The sequence below is a fragment of the Bos javanicus genome, chromosome 10, assembly GCF_032452875.1.
Source record: "Bos javanicus breed banteng chromosome 10, ARS-OSU_banteng_1.0, whole genome shotgun sequence".
In the NCBI taxonomy this organism is placed as follows: domain Eukaryota; kingdom Metazoa; phylum Chordata; class Mammalia; order Artiodactyla; family Bovidae; genus Bos; species Bos javanicus.
Window position 1 is genome coordinate 76612240 of NC_083877.1, and position 23872 is coordinate 76636111.

The following is a 23872-nucleotide window of genomic DNA, read 5'->3' on the forward strand; positions in this document are numbered from 1 at the left end:
CCAAGAACAAGAAGAAACCAGGCTGGGGAGCAGCTGGTCTTGAGAATCTGATTTGCTGGGAGGATGGAGCAACTCTCCAGGCAGTGCCTGGCTTTTCTATGTTTTGTAGCCTATTCATGGCTGTTCTTGGCAACAAGGAAGCCCATATATCTCCACGGGCTGCTCCCCACAAACAAGTCTCCATTACCTAAGTGGGGAGGGAATCCTTTGCCACTAGAAGAGGCAGCAGGAAACACAGAGGGAAGTATGTTCCCTGCTGAGGCTGGGTGGAATTCCTGGGAAAAACCAATAAACGTCCCCCTGAAGCCACTGAGTCAGAACTTGGCCCTGACAGTGGGCTAAACTTTAACATGAAATTGCCAGATTCACCTGCATGCCTGGCACTCCCCAAGTACTCTCAGGCTTCCAGACGCCTCTTACTGACTGCCCTTCTGGGACCCTCTCCAGGAAGACCATGCAAATCTTGAGATGAGAGGTAGGGGTGCTCTCTTCCTTAGGTACACGCCATCCCTTTTCTCCAGGACACTTTAAGTCACCCGGGCTCTCTCTCACCTTACATGATTGAATAAAATTGATGAAGCTCTGCTAAGGTAGCTCTTTGTTTCCAACTTTCCCTCAAACTGTCCCACTTTTCAGAAGCTTGTAATTTTGGACGTGCACTAACGCAGCTTTCTACAAGGACAGTTGTGGAAACGGCACTGGCTTAATAGGCAGAAAGCCTCTGTCAGCGGCTCCCAACTCTGGCTGCAAATGAGAATTGCAAGTAGAGATTTTTCTCAATAGAAATCCCAAGCTTCCCCTCCAGAGATTTCAGTTCCAGCTGGTCCTTTTCAGCTTGACTACCATTGTTCCTTGGGGCCCTTAAGCACCCGTTCCCTTTTCCCTTGAACCTGGATAATCACCTTCCTTATCTCACAGAGAAGTGATTGTTCCAATAGATGGGATAAAGGTTTATGAGTTATCTGCAAGTTGGAAAATACAGATTTATGATTTTAGGTTGCTATTGGCCCTGCCTTGTTTTACTCCTTCCTTCTTATTTTAGCTTTACCTCCAAACATTCTCTGCCTCTTCCATCAACTCCAGACCCCAGAGTATAGTATTCAACAGCCCCCAGACCCCTAGACTCGAGACTGTCTCGTTCTCTGGGGGTATCCAAGCATAGTAAAGAAGTGAAGTGAAAGTCGCTCAGTCATGTCTGACTCTTTGCGACCCCATGGACTATACAGTCCATGGAATTCTCCAGCCTAGAATACTGGAGTGGTAGCCTTTCCCTTCTCCAGGAGATTTTCCCAACCCAGGGATTGGACCCAGGTCTCTTGTATTGCAGGTGGATTCTTTACCAGTTGAGCCACAAGGGAAGCCCAAGAATACTGGAGTGGGTAGCCTGTTGCTTCTCCCAGGGCATCTTCCCCACCCAGGAATTGAACCAGGGTCTCCTGCATTGCAGGCGGATTCTTTACCAACTGAGCTATCAGGGAAGCCCATCCAAGCATAGGGCTAAGATGAACTTCTGAAAGATTACTTAATCCTGCCTCATGCCTTTAGGAAGACAGACCTGTTCCATTCCAAGAGATGAGAACCTTCTTAGCTCTTAGATATTCAGCATTCCCCCCACTCCCCACCCCACCTATGACAACTCAATCTTATTTCTGCAGTGTGTGTCCATAGCAGAGCAATGGCTGCTCTGCTTGGGCTCCCCTGCAGGTGGCATTAGGAGAGGCACCAAATGGAAGACATTTGCTGCCTACAATGTCCTTCTACTGCTGTTGCTTTAGGGTTCTGGAGCCTCTTCTACCGGCACTGCCCCTTCCCCTGAACCACCAGGGTCCCATGGAGACCCACTCTCGGGGATTCACACAGGCAGTCACAACTGTGATTGGAAATATTCTTTATTTTGTAAACATCTGTGTTTAAAATAGATGAACCCTGCTCACAGTTCCTCTACTGGACCCGAGACACAGCACACAAAAGTTCACCCGTCACAGGAAGAAGGTGGGGCTCACGAGCAGGTGCCAGGGGTGGCACTGAGTCTCAAGACGGCAGATGCAGATGTGGTCAGGAGTCCACAGGCAGGCGCGCCTGCTCAACAGTCTAAGGCCGGGGCCCAGGCTGCCTCCTGGATCAGAGTTCAGGGATGAGAGGCCGACTCTGGTACCTGGTGAGCCTAGCTGCACCCTAAAATCCCAGCGCCCCTCCTGCCCCATACCTCTCCCCAGCAGTGGCCCCGCGGATGCGGCTTCTCAGGCCATAGAGTCTCAACCCCAAGGTTTCCCTTCCAGAACCCCTAGGGCACAGTAAAAATACAGTCCCTTTCCTGAGGGGGCTAGGAGAGGAAGGCAATGGTGCTCGGCCAGACCTTCAGGGAAGTGGCGACAGTGATCCACAGACCAGAGCCAATGGCCAGCATAAACTCCCCCTCCCTCAATTCCCTGGTGGAGGGCACACCAAGGGCTGGCACTGCTGACCCCCCACCCCAGAGTTGGTGCTGGCTATGTCTAGACGTTCGAGGAGACAAGTCCTCAAGGACATTCTCAGCTGTGGTCACGACTTCATCCTAGAGAGTCAGCTCTTTACGTTTCTCATCAGCCAACAATTACTCTGGCTTTCTTTTTCCTTCCATATAACCTGTCCCACGTCCCTACATCCTGAGCTGCCCTCTCCTGATGTGGTATTAAGAGTCAGGAGGGAAGGTTTGGCGATTTCATCCCTCACCATTTTTTCCAGAGGAGTCAGTGGGGCTCTTAATCCTTCACACATGTGTCCTGGACTTTGGTTCTTATTAACAACTGGTGAATGTGCAACTCCTAGTTCTTTGTTTTTGCTCCAGCACCAGCCATGCCTCACAGCTTATAACCGATCCTCCCCCCGAAGCTTCTCCCATCTTGGGAAGGAGGGGAAGAACCCTCCTAGGGCTGCTAACTGACATGTTTTCCCCCTCAAAGGGCCTCCTGCAAACTACTCTGTACTGTATGGAGTTAAAGAAACTTCTTCCTGAAACAAAGGGCCCTGGAGGAGGGAATCGGCTTCCCCCTACCTGTTGCCACAGGGCAGTTGGCACACCCATGAGCCTCTGACTCAGGAGCTCGAGGAGCAAGATGAGCACTTGGTCCTGAAGGCTGAAGGGACAGCACCACGCATTCCCACCCAGGGCTCGCCTGCCTCCTGCCCACGTGATCCCGCCCTCCTCCCACAGACTCTGGGTCTCGGGAGAACCTTAAGAGCCGAAGGCTGGGCTCAGTGAAAGACCACCAGCCTGGTTCTGTCCCCTGTCACCTGCCAGGGGGTGTTGGGGAAATGCCCTTCTTACATAAGAAATGGAAGATGGGGCCCCGGAATCCCTGCTGTTGCCCAATTCCCCTCTGGTTTGCAAACTGCTGTCCCAGCTCTTAACTTGCAGGAGCTGGCCCTTCTCTTCCAAACACTCCCCTTCCTGCAGCGTGTGGCTGGCTCTGGGGTAGGGGGGGCTCTCCTCACCCCTGCAGTGCCCACAGGCCTTGATCCACATCTTGAAATTCAGGAGCCCAGGGGGTATGGGAGGTAGAGAATGGAGGTGACTTTTTATCCCTGCCACCCCTCATCATTTTTTTTCTTTCTTCTCTGAAGCACCTGTCTCCAAACTCAGGTCCCCCAGGAGGCAGGTGGGCGGGCAGCCAAGCACGGGGTAAACTGGGGTGGGAGGGAGGAGAGTCCCAGATGTGGGGACCACCAGTTAGGGCTTTCCTTCCTCCCCTGCGTTCTTCTCTGCCTGGTCACCCGGGAGGCAGGCCCATGGCACAAGAAGGGGCAGGTGGTGGTGGGGGGAGATGGAAGCAGCTCCGGGGGCTGCAGGTGAGGCTTCTCCCGGGAGCTGAGCAGGGGGAGTGCAGCCCTGGGCCTGAGTGAGGAGGAAGGGGAAGGCGCTGCCCCAGCAGTGACACGCGGGCGCAGGGAGGTGAGGGCTTCCGTACGAGTACAGCCGAGCAGAAGGGACAGACAGAAAAGTGGGAAGAAGCGAGAAACAGCGGAGAGGAGACCAGACGCACCGAGAGACAAGGAGCCTACAGTGGCCTTGACTCCAGACTTGGGCATCGTCTGGGAGCTCCAGGCAGTGAAGATGTGCTCGTCACACATCGGGGGGCTCGCAGCAGGCCTGTGGCTGGGGACACAGGCTGGTGGGGCCCCCCCGGGTGGAGGCTGCTCCCCGGGGCCAGGCAGGGGAGGAGGAGCAGCGGCCAACATGCCGCAGGGTCACCCGAAGGAGAGGGGCAGCGGGGCGAGGCCCAGGCTCCCTGTGCCCGCAGACCTCCTGCGGGGAGAGCGGGGCTGTGCGGGGGTGCTCCACGCAGGATGCTCAGCACCAGCAGGTTTTTGAAGAGTTTGCCGGGCCCTCGGGTTTGCCTTCATCCTCCTCCAGCTCTGCCAAGGCCAACTCGTGGTTAGCACGTGTCCGCAGACCTTCCAGCTCCTTCCTGTGGGCTTGCAGCACCAGCTCCGTCAGGCGCGTGAAGGACTGGGAAAGCAAGGGGCACAGTTGGCCGGGCGTCTCCCTCTCTTCCCCGGTGCCCCTGTGGCCGCCCCCCCCGCCCCTGCCCAAGCGGGGCTCATCTGCTCTTGGCCCCTCGGCTGGGTCGCCACTCCACTGGACTCAGCCCGGGAGTGCTCACCTCTTTAATGTTGAGGTTGGTGCAGGCACTTGTTTCGTAGAAGTCCATGCCGTACTCCCTAGCCAGCTGCAAGAGAAGGACATTCCTGAAAGGGAGTCAGCAAGGGAAGGGAGGTGTCCCACGGCACCTGGCACATCCTTCTGCCACTGCACTCAGGGCCCCTGCTGTGTCGTGACCATTTCTCAGGAGATAAGTAGATCACTTCTCGGACGAGTCTGGGAGCTCCGAAGACACAGGCCAGCAGAGATGGGGAGCAGGTGCTCCACCCATGCACCCCCACCCCACCCAGCTACACACAGGCACACGTACACACCCAGCATGCACACATCATGTATCAGGAGACAGAGAGGCCCAAAAAGTTGTGGCGAATCAATGAAAAACATGGGCTTGGCGGTCAAACAGATGCAGACTTGAATACCAGTGCTGTCACTTAAGAGCTGGTTGACAACGCACTGATTCCCTTTAAGCCTCCCAGCTTTGTCATCTGCTCAAAGGGGATGACTGTGTCTATCAACCAAGGCTGTGGAGGGATTAAATGCATCTATCTCTAAGCACTTGCTTAGCACAGGGCCACACATACAGTACTCAACAAATACAAATATTCTAGTAGGAGCTAGCTTCTACTTTCAAACTTTTCGATGACCATGTATTCTTTTTTATTAATATCCTAAACAACAATTTTATTTCAAGGGCTAATGGATGCTATTGATTGAAAAGGGACAGGAAAGCTCCTGAGACCCCTCAGAGTAAGTGGGTGACTCTGGCCTCAGCGGCATCCATCGTTCCTCCTGTTCTCTGGGAGTGGGGTCCCCCTGTTTATGCAGACGTTCCCTCAGCACCATCCTCCCGCCCTCTCTGCCGCCGTGGCTTCTCTGAATGTGGGTCCTTCATTCCCACATTTTTCCTTCCAACCTCTGTCCAGGTGTCAGGAGGACAGGGACTGGGGATGGGTGGGGGTGGGATGAGGTGATGGTGGGACCAAGCTGCTCCTGAAGCTGCTAGAGAAGCAGCAACCTGAAGTTCTTCTTCTTCGTTAACAGGATAGGCTCTCAGGCAGAGGTAATTCCACTCTGGGGGCCTTGGAGCTGAGACAGGGCTTTGTTTCAGGATAGACCCCAAGTCACTGTCCTCAAGGATGGCAACTCACCAAATGCCTTAGGCCGCTGTGGGAGGCGGGAGGGAGGGGTCCCTGACAGTGACAGAACCCTGGGCCCTCCTTCTTAGGACTGGCCCTGGAAGCCCGTGGAAAACCCAGGGATGGATTCGGCCAGCTCACTCCCACTTACCTGCTGCCCTTGTTCTCTTCCCACCTGCCGTTTCTGCTCTTCATCGGCCTTATTCCCTATAAGTATCTTCTGGACACCTTCTGGTGCGTACTAGGGCCAGAGGAAGGCAGAACCACCAGTGAGTGCGGCCTTCCGCATCCCACCCCATCTCCCCACCATACAGCCTCCATGGGCGTGCAAGCCAGCACCAAAGTTCAGAGCCCCAGGGACAGAGGGGCCAATGGGGTGCGAGTGCCAGGCTCCTCCAAGTACCGCGGCTGACCCCAGGGGTCCTAGAGGGATGTCGTGGGGACCGGCGAGGATAGAAGATGCTGGTGCTCCCTTGGGTTGGACAGCTGGAAAGGATCCTGGACTTAAGTCCAACCTCTCACTCTACAGATGAGGACCTGGGGACTCAGAGTTCCAATGGCGTGCCCAAGGCTCCAGAGCTGTGGTGGCAGAGCCAAGACTGGAACCCCAATCTCCCAATTCCACCTGGTCCTGAGATTTTGGGTAGGAAGCTATGCACAGGGGAGGCTCTGTACTAACTCGTTTCTGGGGAAGACACAGCCATGGAGGCCTGGCAGGGTACAGAGCATGAGGGCATGGCTGCTGGGGTTCACCCCCATGTCTTACCCACGGGGGCTGCAGCCAGGGCTGCAGAGGAAGGGGAGAGTTCCTGGTAGTGTCTGCTTGCCAACTCTGACCACCTTAGCCCTTCCCGTGTGGGCCTCGCCATGCTCTCCCCTCCCAGGACCCTTCCAAGCCCTCGCCACCCTCCCCCACCACAGTGAGGCCGTGTGACCTACCTCGTCCACATCACTGACCCACTTCATGATGTGCTGGTAAGAGCGCTCGCTGCTAATGTCGTAGACTAAAAATATTCCCTGAGAGAGAGGAGAGAGAGGTGGGGGAGGCAGACGCACACAGACAGTGCAGTCAAAGGGCCAGAAGAGGGGGGAGGGGGGCACCTTACATGCTGGGTCCCCGCGGGGGGGGGGCACCTTACACGCTGGGTCCCTGCCGTGGGGGGGGCACCTTACATGCTGGGTCCCCATCTCCCCCTTCCCTGCTCAGCATAATGAAGATCCATAAACACCCAGAAAAATCTCCTTCTCTCTCAGCCCCCCAAAGCCACTGCTTCCTAGATCACAGAGCTCTCTCAGGCAGGAAGGCACATGGCTCTTTGGCCCGGGGAGGAGGGTGGAAGTTGAGGGTAAGGACCTGCCTGTAGTTGAGTGCCCACAGAGGAGCTGATGAATGAATAAATGATCAATAAGTGACTGAAAGACTGCCCTGAGCGCCCCCACCTCACTCCCCAGGAGGCAATCCGAGGGCCCACTTGGGCATCAGTGGCACAAACATCTCAAACGCCCAGAGCCAGGCGTGTGGGTGGCAGCACTCCACCTCTAAACACTGAGAACAGAGTCTCACCTGGGCCCGTCGATAGTACTGCTTTGTGATGGTCTGATATCTCTCCTGCCCTGCCGTGTCCCTGCAACAGAAAGGCAGCTGGTCAGAAAGGCAGGGACCGTGGGAGCTGGTGGGGAGGGGAGGAACAGGAGCTGGGAGACCCTGTGCCTTTGCAGGAGAAACTAGAGAGCTGCGGGTGAAAAATCAGTGGCGCTTTGGTCCCCAGGTAGATCCAAACGTGTCTGACTCTACAGGAGAGAGGACTGGTCATGGGTGCTGATGGGGCTTGTGGGGCCTTGTCAACTATACCTGCACCAGCAGCCACAACCATACGCGAGCCTTGGAGGACTGTCTCTAGGATCTGGGCCGCTGTGGCCAGACTGGTGGGACGGCTCCACCTCCAGTCCCTCCAGGACCTCTAAAGGCAACACCCATGCTGCTACTGCTGCTGCTAAGTCGCTTCAGTCGTGTCCGACTCTGTGCGACCCCATAGACGGCGGCCCACCAGGCTCCCCCGTCCCTGGGATTCTCCAGGCAAGAACACTGGAGTGGGTTGCCATGTCCTTCTCCAATGCATGAAAGGAAAAAGTGAAAGTGAAGTCGCTCAGTTGTGTCCGACTCTTCGCGACCCCATGGTCTGCAGCCTACCAGGCTCCTCCGTCCAAGGGATTTTCCAGGCAAGAGTATTGGAGTGGGGTGCCATTGCCTTCTCGCTCTGAAATTGGAAGGCTGCTCCCAACGCTGGAAAGGCAGTGCTTCCAAGAGCGCCAGGCTAGAGTCACAGCGGCCCCCTGTGGCTACTTGTGGGAACTGCACTGTGCTGCCGCGAGGAACTCTCACGCAAGGATGGGGAGTAGCCCTCCTTCTTTCTAATCCTACCGCAGTGCCGTGCAGTGAGGGGCTTGGCCCCAACGGAGAAGCTTTATTCGAAGACAAACCCACAGTGCTTAGTTTGCCAATTCCTTCTAATTCTTGCTTTTTGGTGACTTGCAGTCAATCCCATAAAGTTTCTTAAGAAAGAGATGAGATGGACTTCCCTGGTGGTCCAGTGGTTAAGACTGTGCTTTCACTGCCAAGAGCCCGAGTTCAATCCCTGGTCGGGGAACTAAGATGAGAGATTAAGGCTCATGTGAGCAGGAGATGGGCTCTGAGACTCCTGCATCTTTCCATCAAAGAGGTGGCCAATTTCTCCAGATGCAGCCTTGGGGTTGGTGCATGGCAGCTCAGGTGCAGCCCTGGGGCCTCTCCTCCCACCCAACTCACCAAATCTGTATCCGCACTTTGATGCCATCTACCTCTATGGTCTTCATCTTAAAGTCGACACCTGGGGAAAGGAAGCAAGTGAGGAAGTTAGCGAGGGTACCTGCTGAGACCTGAAGTAAGGCCCAGGGTACTCACACCTGAAGGTTCTCTTTTGGGTTTAATTTGGCAGAAAGATGGCATGAGGGAAAGGCCTTCTTGAACCAAAAACAGAGCCTGGGGAGTGTCCAGGGCTTTGAATGGGGCTTCCCTTCCTACCTGAGCTTTGAGTTGCCAGGAGTAAAGGGGCTGGGACACACAGCAAGTCAGAATCCACTCCATTGCTGTCTTACATCGCACCAAAGTGTGTCTAACTCTACTCCCGTGAGAGGTCTTCCTGTCTCTACTTCTGTACAGAACCACCTGTATTCATCTCTCCTGGAACTGTGTTCCCTAGGAACAGCAGTCTACCTCATTTGCCTGGGTTGTTTCTCTCTCTGCCTTATGAGCAACTAGGAGGGGTTAACGGCGCTATCATGAATGTGGAAAAGGCAGAGATTGTGGCAAGAGAGGACTTTCGCCCCATGGTGTGTATGAAGCCTCCGGCACCTAGCAAAGGACTGCCAAGGAGATGGCCCAGTGCATGCGTTGTTGACTAGGTCTGGCCACAAGAGGCACTGCTGTTTACCAGAAGGAGCATGGGCTTGAACGTCAGGGCTGCACTTGAATCCTGACTCTGACCACGTAATTCATAGCTAGGACCCTGGGCATCTTGCTTCTCTGAGCCTCCATTTCCTCATTAGTAAAATGGGGACATGACCAGTCATTTCAGAGGGTCACTGAGAAGACCAAATGACATCCTGTGCCTGGCACCTGGTGGCCATTCACTCGGCCACAGCTATCCCTGTACCGAGTACAGCCCTGGTGCACACCACTGCTCCTGGATGACTGCCAGTGACCACGTGAAGGGGTCGTGGCACAGCATGTCATCGGGGAGGGAGGGATAGACAGGGTTCTCACCTGCCCAGGGGCATGAGAAGCTAAGCTGTCGCGAGACACAGGGAACCTAAGGGGTCTGGCAAACCAGCCCAGGGAGGAAATATATCCGAGGATTTTTGCGACAGAAGTCAGCACCACCAGCAGCAGGCAGGCATCAATCTGGTGACAGCCGAGATGGGGTGCCTCTCCCCAGCCCTAATCATGCGAGGTGCCATGCCCAGTGATTCAAAGGCTACGTCTAGTAAGGTGGCTAAGCTGTGGTCTTTATGCACTCTCTGGAGACAAGTCTGGATCAGATCAGATCAGATCAGTTGCTCAGTCGTGTCCGACTCTTTTCTGGAAGGGGCACCATTAACTGGCGTTCGGGTTGGGAACAGGGTGAAGGCAGACATCTGGACTACAGTCCCTGGACTGCACAGCACGGCCCCAAAGTGCTGAAATCCCCAGCGCCACCCCACCTCGTTATGAGTAACTTCTCCGCTTATCCATCCTGCCCCCAGCTTTCTACAAACAGAGACAGATTAAATTCAGCATCAAGACCAAGCATCATTTAATTAAAAGGGAGGAAAAGACTCAGACCAGACAACCTGAACTAAATCAAGTTGGTCGGACATGAATCATTTTTCACCTGCCCAAGCTGATTCATATCTATTGAGCTGTACTTTTCCGAATGTGCGACATCTGGCAGCCATTCTTCCAAGGGTGCCCAGAAAGTACAAAAGCAGAGAGGGAGAAGGAAGGAGAGGGGGCCCCTGGCCTCGGTGGCAGCGGGGGCAGAAGCGTGCTCACCCGCTCCCTAAACAAATATTTGTCAAGAATTTGCTTCTCCGCAACACGTGGTATGGAAAGGAATCAAGAAACCGTTCCTGTTACAGTGCCTTCTTCCTAGGAGAAGAGGTGATGCTGTTCATTTTATAAAAAACCTGGCTCATCCTCATACCAGCTCAGTCCAAGGACAGTGCCTTTCGCAAGTGGTCACATAGGTGGGGCTGGTGAGAGAGAGGGGTCTATTTCCTTTATTCCAGAAACTTCCATGGGAACTGCATGCTCTGTGCAGTGCTAGGTGCAGACAGAGTGGCCAAGAAGACAGATGGCCCCTGCCCGTACAGAGTTTATTGGCAAGGAGACAAAGGCCCAGGGAGGTGAGATAAGGAGTCCAAGGTCAGCAGAGCAAGTAGCCAGGGCTTGTTGGAGGGCAGGGCCCTTGCCCTGTCTCTTGGGGAAATGGGAGGACAGCTGTGTGTTACCCAGGCGGAGGGGTCTTACCTATGCTTTTCTGTTTCTCTCTGGAAAAAAACGGAAAAGCACTCAGCGAGGGGAGGAGCCCCCAGAGCCGGGAAGCTTCCCCCTGAGACTGAAGGCAGGTCTGAGGAGAAGCAGGGCTGACAAGACAGGGAGCCGCCCTGGGCTTGGCCGCCTCCTCTCTTCCCTCGCTTCTCGGCCGTGTGGCCAGGGAGCAAGTCTGCGGAATTCTGGAGGCTCACAGCACCCCCCAAACCCCACCATCTTGCAACCGAGGCCCTCCTGACCACCCATCAAACCTGTAACACCTCTGAGAAGTGAAGGAAAAAAAAAAATCAGCTCTTCCCCTGCAGGAGGGAAGAAACAGTCTAAGCCTTCTGAGGGGTTTCCTCACCCACCCACACACCTCCTTTTTAAATGGAAAAAGTAACAGCCCAGAGATCTTGCGCTGGAAGCTGCTCCTCTGCTCTGTTCCCCACTCCCGGGGCCTTCCACCTTGTCCACCTGCAGTCAGCCCTGGCCCCTGTGCCCGTCCGTGGCCCATTCCTTGCCCCGTGTGGCTGCTGGCTTTTTCCACCGCTGAGCACTGCAGGGCAGAGTCAAAATGCTGGCCTTGTTCAGTCACCCAGGAAATCATGCCTTGCCACCTCAGCCAGCCCTCGCTGCTGCTCAGAAGCTGTTTATTCCAGGTGGTTCACCCACCACATTCCTCACAGCCACTGTCCTTCATGCTGAAGGGCTCAGCCCCGGTCCACCCACCCTCCCCTCCCCTATCGCTAAAAGTATCCAAGAGAACACCTTGTCCACTGTCTTATGGGCAAAGTGACCAATGCCCGATGCAGCTTTCTTCTGAAGCCCACGTCATTTCCTCAGGCTGTCCTGTCGTCTCCACCTTCCCTGGGGGGACAGTCCTCTATCCTTTTGAGTCTCACCTCTCAGCTGTCCTCAGCCCCCTCTGGGTGAACCTCCCAAGTTTCACCTGTGTCGCATCTTCAGCCTCTCCTGGGAGAAGACAGATTCTTAATCTGCCTCCACCCCCGGAGTGTTCTCACTCTGGCTCCTCTAAGGCAGCGCTTCTCAAGCTTTAAAGTTCATGCAAATCATGTGGGGACCGTGTTGAAATGCAGATTCTGATTCAGTCAGGGAGTGAGATGCGCCCAAGAGATGCTTCATAAGCCTCGGGGTGAGGAAGATATTACTGGCCCACGGATCACACTTTTGACAGCAGGCTTCTCAGGACAGCAGTTCTCAAAATGTGGTCCCCAAACCCTCAGCCTCAGCCAGGGCTTGTTAGAAATGCCAGCTCCTCAGATCTCTAGCATCCAAAACTCTGGGTGGGGGTGGGTAGGAATCTGTGGTTTAACAAGCCCTCCAGGTGATTCTAGTACACACTGAATGAAGACTGAGGATTCCATCTGAAATAAGCTTTGCACGTGAAGCATTTCCTTTGCCACAAGGGAGGCAGCATAGGAATTCTCTGATTCTCAAGATCAGCTACTCTGCAGCTCAGCTTTAGAATCACCTGAAGTGTTTTTTTTTTTTTAAACAAAATGACACTGGTGGGTAGCATAAGATGTTACGGAAAAATCTGAGTGAACTTTGTGGCCAACCCAATACTTTGGCTTTCCTAGACCTGATGAATCAGAATTTGAAAGCAAGGGGCTGAAGCTTGTATTTATAACAGGACTATGAGTGATTTTACTTTGTAAATTATGTATTTATTGGCTGTGTCGGGGCTTAGTTACAGCATGTGGGATCTTCATCGGGGCGTGCAGGCTTCTCTCTAGTTGAGGCACGCCAACTTAGTTCTGTGGCATGTAGGATCTTAGTTCCCTGACCAGGGATCAAACCCGTGTCCCCTGCATTGGAAGGCAGATTCTTAAACATGGGCCACCAGGGAAGTCCCATGGGTGATTTTTAGAGGAAAGTCTGAGGGTTCTAATTTAGTGGAGAAGCTATCCTTGGCACTGGAGTCAGAAAGACCTGGGTCTGAATCCTGATTCTGGCACTTGCTGTGTGACTTTGAGGAACTTTCAACTTCTCGGAGCCTCAGTTTGCTTGTCTGTAGCAGAGATATCACTTTGCCAACAAAGGTCCATATAGTCAAAGCTATGGTTTTTCCAGTAGTCATGTATGGATGAGAGAGTTGGACCGTAAAGAAGGCTGAGCACTGAAGAATTGATGCTTTTGAACTGTGGTGCTGGATAAGACTCTTGAGAATCCCTTGGACAGCAAGGAGATCAAACCAGTCAATCCTAAAGAAAACCAACCCTGAATATTCACTGGAAGGACTGATGCTGAAGCTGAAACTCCAATACTTTGGACACCTGATGCAAAGAGCCTACTCGCTGGAAAGATTGAAGGCAGGAGGAGAAGGGGACGACAGAGGATGAGATGGTTGAATGGCATCACCAACTCAATGGACCTGAGTTTGAGCAAACTCCAGGAGATAGAGAAGGACAGGGAAGTTAGCTGTGCCTGTCGGCGGGCCAGCGCCTCATGGGTTAACGTCAGGTGCCAGGTTGCCTGCCCGCCCGGTGCCACGGGCATCAGGTGGAAACAGGGTTTTTCTGTGCCAAATGCTATCATTGTGATCAACCACAGCCCAGAGGCCCGGCAGCCTGGGGACCTGAGCCTTCTCCTCAGCAATGCGACGCCACCACAGGAACCACTTAATACACCTGAAACCCAAGGCAGACACCCAATCCCTGGAGCCGTGGTGGCTCCAGTTACGAAGCTCAAGTCCTAGGAAGGCCCCCCAGCCCCGTTCCCTGCAGGAAACCAGCATGTACTGGGTGCATGGTGCTCCTGGGGGACGGGGCAGGAGGTCACCCTGAGAAACCCCAACGCCGTCTGGAGGAAAGGGCAGACACTGTGGGACTGTGGCTTTCTGACTTTGCCATCCAAACGAGGCACCAGAGTGATGCCCTTCCCTCAGCAAGAGAGCAAAGTATAACGCCATGTCCCCGCCAGCTGAGGGACAAGTGAGGGGAAGAACAAGGAGAGGGGGAAGACGAGGTACAGCTAAGAGACAAAGCTCAAAGAAGATTCCAGACAGAGGCTCGGGCCACACAACGGGCCTCACACCAGTCAGGTGCAGGGCAGGGGAGAGCTTCTCTGCCCCAAACCTGCCACTTGCTGCATCCTTCTTCCTCCCTCCCTTCTGTCTGGGGACTTCAGCCTTCCTGTCCGTGGGGCTGCACGCCACTGACTTCCCCTTATCCAGATCTGGGATGACTGTCCCTCGTGCTACGGAAAAGGTGTCCCCAGGCTCTCTGAGAAAGGGCATCAGGCAGCATTTGAACCATCACATTCTGGGAGGAGTGGGAAGCAGGGCTTCTGGCAGAGTCCTGATCTTCTAACTCCCAAGGCTGTGATTCAACCTGAGATCAAAGGCCCTGGTTCAGCTGTCCACCCACAAGGCAGACTGGTGATGTCAGAACAACATTCTCTTTTCTAAGACACAATCAGATGTAGTGCATGTGATGATAGGGGCAACTCTGGAGGCTACTATTTTCACAACAGATCTTGAGATTCTCTGGCGACGCAGGAACCCAAGGGCTGTTACCACACAGGAGGGTTTCCCAGTCAAACATGAACTCCCGTGATGCTGGGAGGAATGCATGCCCCAGTGCCTGAGCCCTGGGAGCTCCTACTCCAGAGTCCTGGAGGGTCACTTCAGCAGCCTAAGCTGCTGGGCGTCGTCCGACACCCTCAGTGACCCTGAGCAACAGACAATACTGACCTTGGTCTAAGACACTGAGCTCTCATGTGTGCATTCACCAGAGAGGACCCCACTCACACAGGGATCACAGGAGCTGCCTTCTTGCTCCCTGCTATGTCTGAGCTTCTCCTGTGGCACGTATCTGAGCAGAGAACTTACTGGAAACTGTTCACCACTTACAGAACTCTCCCCATCTTCTCACAGTCCCAAACACATGAGTACAGAGTGAGTTTCTTATTGTCTGTGAGTCCCCCCAAAACCAATATCACTTGCAGATTCCCTCTAGGGAAGTCCTCTCGGAAATGTGTGCATTCATTCATTCATTCATAACAAACTGTTGTTAGTTCATGTGCCAGGAACTAGTAAGCCAGGGGACACAGACTTGAATAACACAGAAACATCCTTGTCTTTAGTAGACTTCTATTACAGTGGGGAAGACAGATAATAAATAGGGAAACCGGTCATTCCAGACAGTGAGGCAAAAGCAGAATCATGGAGTGGAGCGTGAGGACACCCAGGTACGGCCTGCTTTAGACTGGCTGGTCAGAGAAGACCTTTTAGAGGAGGTGACACCTGAGCTGAGGACGGAATGACGGGAAGGCACGTGCCGGGAGAGGGTCTGAAGGGTCGGGGCCGAGGCAGGGAAGGCGGCAAATATCCCTCAGGCTGGAACACATTTCAGTGAAACTCACAGTTCCTTAGAAGAGGGAAAACACAGGGGCCACATCATTCTGTTCTGTGATAAAGAGGGAAAGCTCAGCAAGGGGGCTCCTGGGGACCCACCCTCATCACGCACACGTGATGCGTGCACACACCTTCATGTACACAGGAACTCATCTGGAGGCTCTAACTGAAGGACGCACTGAGAAACCCCTCAAATGCTGGCAAGGCCCACTTGGAGATTCCTCACGCCCACTTTATGATGAGATTTCTACCCGAAAGGCTCATGTGTGTAAAGTGCCCCATTCCTGTGCAGAGTGGGTGTTCAGGAAACATCGGTCCCCTTGCCCTCCCCACTGTTGCATGCACAGGCCCCCACTGGGCCTCCACGCCATGGGCCATGCGCTCCAGCCAACCCCATCCTGCCCCACTCTCACATGACCTGGGCTTGGCTCTGGCAGCTGACTGCCGAGTGGTCGGTGGGTACTGCTGAGGCAGCCAAGGTCTGCCAGGCTTCTGACCACCCACTCCTCCACCCTCTGCCAAGCCTCTTCCCGGTTGGGCCTGTCAATGTGGCTTAGAAGCAGAAGGCAAAGGGGGGAAGAAACAAGGGCCTGGGGCCTCAGGAGCAAACATCTCAGAGGGGACAGGGCCTCTAGACATGTCTGCCCACACACAAAGCCCACAAAGCAAACTCCCAGCAAGGGTCTAGTTGACAAAACCATGACCAGCCACTGCCAGCTGGGCCGTCCGGACAGAAGAGTAGCAGCCCCAAGTCGTGAGGTGTTTTCCACACACCCTTCCTCCACCCCTCATCCTTTTGGAAACCCTGCTCAGATCAGAGGCCTCACTCAAATGTCACTTTTTCTGTGAAGCCACCACCAAGCAACGCAGGGGGAATGTATCACTCCTCTGTGATTCCAAAGCATTCTGATATTGCTTTTGCCTGATATTCTGGTTGTCTGTCTGGATGTCTGACTCCTCAACAGCACTGTGAGCTCCCAGAGGGGCAGCACAGCATCTTCTTCACTCTATATTCTCATGGCCTGGCAGAAGGCAGATACTCAGTATACATGTGTGTGTGTGCTAGTTGCTCAGTTGTATCCAACTCTGCAACCCCACAGACTGTAGCCCTCCAGGCTCCTCTGTCCGTGGAATTCTTCAGGCAAGAATACTGGAGTGGGTTGGCATTCCCTCCTCCAGATCTTCCCGACCTGGGTCTCCTGCGTTGCAGGCAGATTCTTTACCATCTGAGCCACCAGGGATGTCCACTCAGTATATATTATTCAACAAAATTGAATAAATGAAAGAAAAAAAAAGAGGATATGTAGGTGTGTGAGGGAATAAATGAGTGAATGAATGAAGTCACTATGTTCTAGGAGAAAAGATAAGTAGAGAGAAAATTTTAATCAGAGAAGAGGGATCAGGGAATGACCCATATTTTATAGACAACTGTTGGCCCTCTCTGTGCAACAGGGGGCTCCAGTCACCGAGTTCTCCATAAATATGTTCTCAGAATAGTAGCATGAGAGCAATACTCAGATCTCAACTTCAGAGGTGCCCCCAGCCAGACTCCTCAATCACGGCCCCTGACAGTCCCCCAGACCCAGCCAACAGCGGAGGCACAACTGGCCCTCCAGCCCGGAGCACTCAGAGCAGGCGAGGGAGGCACTGTTGCCTCCCCTGTGGCTCACAGGAGGGAGGGTCTGCTTGGTGCCTTTGGAGTGCCTTCTGGGGTGAGCAAGAGCACGCCCAGTCAGTTTGGGGCAAGTGGAGGAGAGGCGATGTTCGCATTGGGGTCACCAGCGTGTAAGGCGTGAGTCATCACTTCTCTCGGGCCTCAGTTTTCCTAGTAATAAAATAGGGCCGATGATTCATTCTTTCCTCCTCAGTGGGAGGAATTAAGTGTCCAGGAAGCTCTGTGATCCGCTTGACAAAGCACATTACCCAGGGCACAACAGCCAAGGAGAGGTCAGGGGCCTGTGCAGAAAACTGGCAATTTTACAGGGAAACAGGCACAAATATTAGATTACAGCAGAAGGCACTCTGAGAAGAGCTGGCAATCAGGGTGGAAGGGTAATGGCCAAATATTGATTTGGACGTTATGAAGCTCATCACCCAGCTCTCTGGGAAGCAGGCAGGAGGAGAGGGGGAGGAAGAAGGCAGCACTGGGGTGCTCGAAGCCGTGGGTGAATCTGCAGAGCTGTGCAGGTGGTATAGGAGCATAGAGCAGCCGAAAGGAGAGTTTTCGAGCCGTGCTCCGGGATCACGTCCTTGGGGGAGGGGGTGTGTGCAGCAGGGCCAGGGAGCCGAGCAGCACGTGGCTGAGGTCGGAACCTTAAGGCAGAGCCGCCTTGTCCCCTCAGGTCACCTCTCGCTCCACTCCTCCACCTCTGCATGTCCTCACAAACTCACTCTTCCTTCTCAGCCCCTGGCTCTGCCAAGGCAAGGGGGAAGAAACCGGCACCAAAACTGCAGTAAAACCCAGAGCCTACTCATGTGCTCCCCAGTTCCTGTGTTGCTCACTGATGTCTCCCCAGCTCCTCGCCTGGCTCCTGGCTTGGAGTGGCGGGTGCTCCACAGATAGTGTCTGAATGACCGAACGCATGAGTGATGGACAGGAGGGCCTCAGAGCACGTATCGTTCATCTCCAACGTTCTTGTGAACTAGGAATAATCATAATAACACAATGAGGGCAGCTGCCATTTTTTTCTGAGAGCTCTGCCAAGTGCTTTATATCTGTTAGCCCCTGTAATCTTCACAACGAGCACTATGGCAGATTCTGTTACTATCTTCAATTTACAGATGTGGAAATTAATGACAGAGACGTTAACTGTCTGTAAGGCCATGGCAAATCTCAGGCATGTGCTTTTTGTTCAACTCAGCTTCTCACCTCCCCTTCTTCAGGGTCTGGGAGAGCTGGGGTGCACAGAGACCCTCCTGACCTTCCCACAGTTCACAGAGCATGTATACACAGGGCCTTATGGTCTGGGGGCCCAGAGACCTCGGGACTGTGGTACCCAAGCATCGGTCCCCGTGTTTGTTAGGCCACTCAATAGCAGGCTCAGATCTCTCTCCACTGGTCCTTCCCCTGCCCACTTTCCCTTCTTCAGTTAGCCACAAGCCCTTGCCCCAGGCAGGGAGAGAACAGAACTTCCTGAGAAAGATGATATGGCATCAGCAAACCCAGCTGAGGAACCAGGCCCGAAGCCACAGCCATTCAACCAGTCAAACCGGAAAATCATAGGCCAAAGCCTCCTATGAGCCCAGAAGGTGGCCTTTAAGAAAAAACAGTCTCAAGACCACGTGGCAGGTCTACTCAGGGAAGATCAAGGACTGGAGGGAGAATGCCAACTCATGGGCCATCCCGACAGCTTCCATGCCTAGCTGACACTTGGCTGCCGTGCAGAAAGGAGGTCAAAGGTCCCTGCACGGAGATGTCCATTGGGACGGGACATTGTCTCCCTGCTGGGCAGGCAGCGCCAGCCACACGAGGCCTCTCGGAAGGGGCCAGGTTGATGTATTTGAACTACTCCCTACTTCTGGAGGGACACAAGAACAGGTGACTGTGAGGGGCTCCAGAACAGGTGTTGGTGCCACAGGATGGGGAGGAGGGGAAGAGAGAGAAGGGACAAGCTGAGAGGGTCTGACGTGCCCAGACACTACCGCTGGACTCCCCTGACTGGTCTCCCAACCAACATCCTAAATGCCATTTTCTCCCTTCTCCCTGTCATCCCCCTGCTCAGAAACCCTTGACACCATCGCAAAGGGGCTCAGCCAGCACCTCAGCCAGGCCCACGGTGCCCTCTACCCTCCTTCCTTCACCAGTGGGACGTTTATGGAGAGCGTGCCTGGCCCTGTACTAGGACATGCAAACAACGAGGAATGAGGTTTGGTCTGACCCTCAAGGCACCTGAACTACAGTTTGGGAGACAGAGAGATAAACAGAGGAATGTTCTCACTCCTTCCCTCTCTTCAGCTCCAGCCAGACTGCCCAGAGTTCCGCGAACACCCACTGAATTCCCACCTCTGTCATCTCCGCTCCTGCCACTCCATCTGCTCCTTCCCTTGCAGGAGGAACTGAGAAGCAGCCCACACTGCAAGGCCTTGCTCCAGCCTCCCCTCCTCCCTGAGCCTTCCTGCCGCTTCCCATCCACCGGGCCGCCTCTCCTTCTGTGACCTCCTCCATCGCGTGCTTCGGGGAGCATCAGCGCTTGTGCACGGGCCCCTCACCATCCACGGGCTGCCTCAGGCAAGTCTTCCAGGGTTATTTAGCTGCTGGGACCAAACGTGATACCTTCATTACTAGTAACGATAAGGATCGTCATCCCTCCCCTACATTTGAAGAATGCTTCACCACGTGCTCTCAGATAGATTCTCTCCCTGTGACCAAGGCTCTTTTTTGGCCTATGTTGCTTCCTCAATTGGATCACAGCCTTCTGTGGGCAGGCAAAGGTGGATTGCAATCTGTCTCTAACACACCTGGTACTTCGTGGTGATGCTTAATGAATTGGTTTAACAGGTGAAGAAATAGTAGGGAACATCATGGCACTGACTGCCCTCCTCTGCGTGGGCCCCCTTCCAGGTCAGCAGAGCTGCATGGGAAAGAAATGCCAGCTCAGGGCCACCTACCCATCTGCGAAAGAGGAGTGGTGGGAGGTCTCCTCATCACCCCCTGCAGGTTCTTCTCTGGAATGTCACATGCTCTTACAGTAAGTGACCTCAACAGTGAATCACAAATCGACATGGTCCAAGAATCTGAACTGAACTCCGTCTTGGCAGTAACTGGAGAATTGCCCCATTTTCCCTATTCACAGAAGCAGTCCTGGGAAAGGTGCCGAGATCAATGTCCATGACGGTAAGAGAATGTGTCTTAGACAAGGAGCAGCTTGGGAGAGGTGACTCCAGGTTTTATTCATCTGAGAATCTTCAGGTCGCAGTGCTGAGCCTAGTTACAGGACACAGTTTTTTTGTGGGGGGTCGGGGGGGGGGATGGGTAAACTAATGAATAGGACTTGGTAGTACCCATCCTTGTGGCTCCTTGATTTGTCTCTTGGTTACCCCTTCCACCTCCCTGAGGACCTTTCTGTATCACAAAAGGGAAAGCTTTTCTTGACCATCCAACTTTTTCCCTAGGTTCTTAGTTACGGCTGAAAAACATGACCAAGACAACGCAAAATCACAAACGCAACAGTAAGCTTTAAACAGGAAGCATTCAAGAAGCCCAGTGGGGCAGATTTTAAAAGGCTGGTGTGAAGAAAGGCAGGTTTCTTTCTCTTCCGTAGAATCCAAACTCCTATACAGTCCTCTGCATCCTAGGGAAAGGCAGGCCCAGCTTGAGTACAGAGAGAGTCCTCACCTGCTGCAACCTGTCCTCACATCCCATCTGGTTCCTCAGCTGCTCCTGGGCACTTCCCCAACATCTCCTCTTCCCCGAGCCTTCCCCAAAGTCCTGTAGCCCTCCCTTGGCCTCAGACCCTCCCCATTCCTAAGATGTCTCTCATTCAAACAGCAGCCCAGCCCAAGCTCCTGGACATCCAAGGAGCTAGGCTAACAGCTCCCCTGAGGAAGGTGAATGCACCTGACCCTGAGCCCCTTGAAGATAGTGAAGCAAAGAGAGAATGAGATCCTAGGAGCTCCATGATGACGACAACAGTAGTAATGACCAGCCTTTTCCAGGTCCCACGTCTGACTGTTCTAAGTGCTTTTACAAACATCACCTCATCTAATCTTTACAACACCTGGAGAGGCAGGAATGTGTTATCCTCCCCATTCTACAGATGAGAAGCTTACGTGGTATTCAAGGTCGCCCTGCCCCCAAGTGAGGTTCCCAGGTCTGTCTGACAACAAAGGCTGCCTCTGAACCCCAGGGCTCTGTTCCTCCTGGCTTTACCTGCCTCCTCTCCTCTCTTGGCAAGGAGCGGGTGTGGGGAGGGAGGGTGGAAGTCTCAAGTGGAAGCCGAGTGTGGGCCCTTCCTGACGGGAGAAGGACCTGGTCAGTGCTGAGGCCACTCCAGGGCGTCATCAGAGAACCTGCTGGACGTGGGTGAAACGCCCTCAACTCAGGCCTCTCAGAGGAGGCGGCCACTCAGGGCGAAAGACGGCTCAGAGGGGCGGCCACCCACTCCCTCCCAGAATGAGTGATTCCATAACAATCCTGTGCAGCATATGCCACAGGCCTTGTCCTCTCTAAGCACCGGCTCGGGCACTGCCGGAGCAGAGATGTATTCTGAGTCCCTTGCCTCGCAAGTAACCCTCCTGGCCCTCATCCCCCTCAGCCTCCTTCAAAACAAACGCCCCCACTGACGTTTTTCTGGAGCTGGCTAGCCATGCCCCATCCCGCGCACACTGGCTCGCACCTTACCTACGCCCTCCTCCAGGTGTGTCCCACCTTGTGGCTTACCTTCACAGCTGCGTCCTGTCAATTCAATCCCTTTGGCCCCTCCCTTCCTCCTCTCTTCCCCGCTTTGGCTCCACACTGGGTCACCCCTGAACTGAGGGGTACCCAGTGGCTCGGCTCCCCCTACTCTGAACCCCCTCACCCTGAGCACAAGCTTTCCTTCCCCTCCCCCTCTGCACCTGGGGGTGTGGGGTGTCATATCGGTGGCTATGATTCTCCACTGCCCCAGCCTGGAGTACCCAGGCCTAGGCCACCCCGTTTTCCCGGCTTCTGCGGGGAAGCGCCCCAGCCTGAGGCCCGAGCGCCTACCCTAGTCACCGACAGCAGTAGGCGGCCTGTTATCTCCAGGAACCCAGGCTTAAATACCCAGCCGGCGATCCAGCAGCCTGGGGTTCATCCCACGCCCTTGCCTCCGGAGCCCCCGCCTCTAGCCGGAGGGGCGGACCCTTGCTCCCGGGATGGAGAAGGGGCACCGCCGCCCGGACAGGTGGAGGCGGCGGGGAGGGTGGGGCGCCCCCCGGCCATCGCCCCTTACCAATGGTGGAGATGTGCGAGGAGTGGAACTCATTGTCGGTGAAGCGGCACAGCAGGCAGGTCTTGCCCACCCCAGAGTCCCCGATCAGGAGCAGCCGGAACAGCACATCGTACTGTTTCGCCATGGCTGAGCCGGAGAGGGCCGGGGGCTGCGGGCGGCGGGCTCAGCCCTGCTCCGCCGGGGCCATCGCGGCGCGCGCTCGCCCGGCCGAGAACGGCGCCGCCGGCGAGAAGGGAGCGGGGCTGTCCCCGCCGCTTGGCCGCCGCTGGCTCGGTACTGGGAAGCGTGTGCGGCGGGAGCGCGGTGGGAGGAGAGAGTCGGCCCCCGCCCGCCCCTTCCCCCGCGCCGCCGCCGCCGCCGCCCGGGGAAGAGGCGGGGAGCGCGCGCCGGGGAGCCGACCCCTCGGCGGGGGCGGGGGCGAGGGCGAGGCCAGTGCGCGCTCCCCGTCCCCAGGGTGCTCTGCCCCAGCCGGGGCCCGACGCCCTCCCGCCCGCTTTGGGCGGGGATCCGAGACGCAGGGGTGAGGGGGTTGGGGAACGTTTTTGTTTTCCTGTAGACCTTCCGAGTGCGCTGGGAGGCTGGGAGGCTGGGATGAGCTACCCAGCCCACCTCCACCAAACTCCTCACTTGTCCCCCAATCCCATCCCGAACCTGGCCCTGATAGCTCCGCCCTAGCCGAGCGCCCGCCCTCCGCGGGAGCTTACCCGGCCCGGGAAGAGGGGCTGAGAGCAACAGTGGTTGGTCCTCACCTGGGCTCACCCCAGGTCGGAAGGCCTCGGTCTGGGTCTGGATTAAAGCGCGCGTCTTCGCTTAGAAGTCGCGGCCTCTAGAAACCCTGGAGAGTATTGCTAGAATTCTCCCTCTCTGCCATCTGGCTTCTCCATAACCTTGCGTGACTGTGTCCTCCCTCCAACCTACCCCTCCCCCACTAATCCCAGCTTTTCTTTAAACGGGGGAAATGTCTGCTGACCTTCACCAGGCTGAAAAGGCAGCGGATCATAAAAACACTTCCAAATGCACAATCCTTCGGAAGTGTTGTGCAGGCAAGTCTCTGTTTTGAGTCTAAGCTGCTTAGGGTCGGTGCTCAGGATGCCAATATATTATTTCAACCCACTAAGTATTTCTGCTGGTGCACACCAATGGTTTCAAAGAATGAATGGACCTCTGTTCAAGACCCAGTTTACTACCACTGAATGTGTTAGCACCAGAGAGAGACAAATAAATGCTCTCTGGAGTCTAGAAAATGGCCTATTCCTGAGAATAAGTACAAAGGGAGAACACGTCTAGCCCATTAGATCTTTAAAAAGTGATGAAAAAGTGGATGTGTTTGACTGTTTTCAGGCTGAGTATTGGATGTGAATGTGTTTTTCAATAGTAGGTCAAGGAAAGCAGTAAGTCCGTTTACTTGGCTTGAAGAGCTATATTTCAGGCAAAGGGTATAAATTTATAATAAAGACGGAAAAAATCCGAACTGACAGTTACTTAGATGGCATTAAAAGCCAAGGAAACCTATTTTGCAGAATCCTCTAAGATGTCCAGGTGTGATTCTCTTCACTGGCTTTACATTGGGTTTCAAGTACATGCTTCGGGCTCTGGAGTTGGGCCCACTTGGGTTCCAGTCCTAGCTCTTCCCCTCAGCAGCTGTGCAGTCTTGAGCATGTTATTGAACCCCAGTACTCAGTAAATGCTGAAGGATGGAAATCACCCTTCTTTGATTTCCATGTGCGTATGTGTGTGTTTTTGTTAGTCACT

At 54.5% G+C, this 23872-nt stretch overlaps 1 protein-coding gene across 1 annotated transcript; it reads right to left on the reverse strand.

Annotated features, from left to right (window-relative positions):
* Positions 1–1871: 1871 nt before the first annotated feature.
* RAB15 (RAB15, member RAS oncogene family) lies at positions 1872–22576 on the reverse strand. The gene is made up of 7 exons (XM_061429144.1): positions 22121–22576; positions 8585–8645; positions 7343–7403; positions 6718–6795; positions 5930–6019; positions 4644–4709; positions 1872–4489 (listed from the first exon to the last, which is right to left on the reverse strand). Exons 1-7 carry the CDS (start codon positions 22242–22244, stop codon positions 4331–4333), a joined length of 639 nt encoding a protein of 212 aa, XP_061285128.1. The 5' UTR covers positions 22245–22576; the 3' UTR covers positions 1872–4330.
* Positions 22577–23872: the final 1296 nt, after the last annotated feature.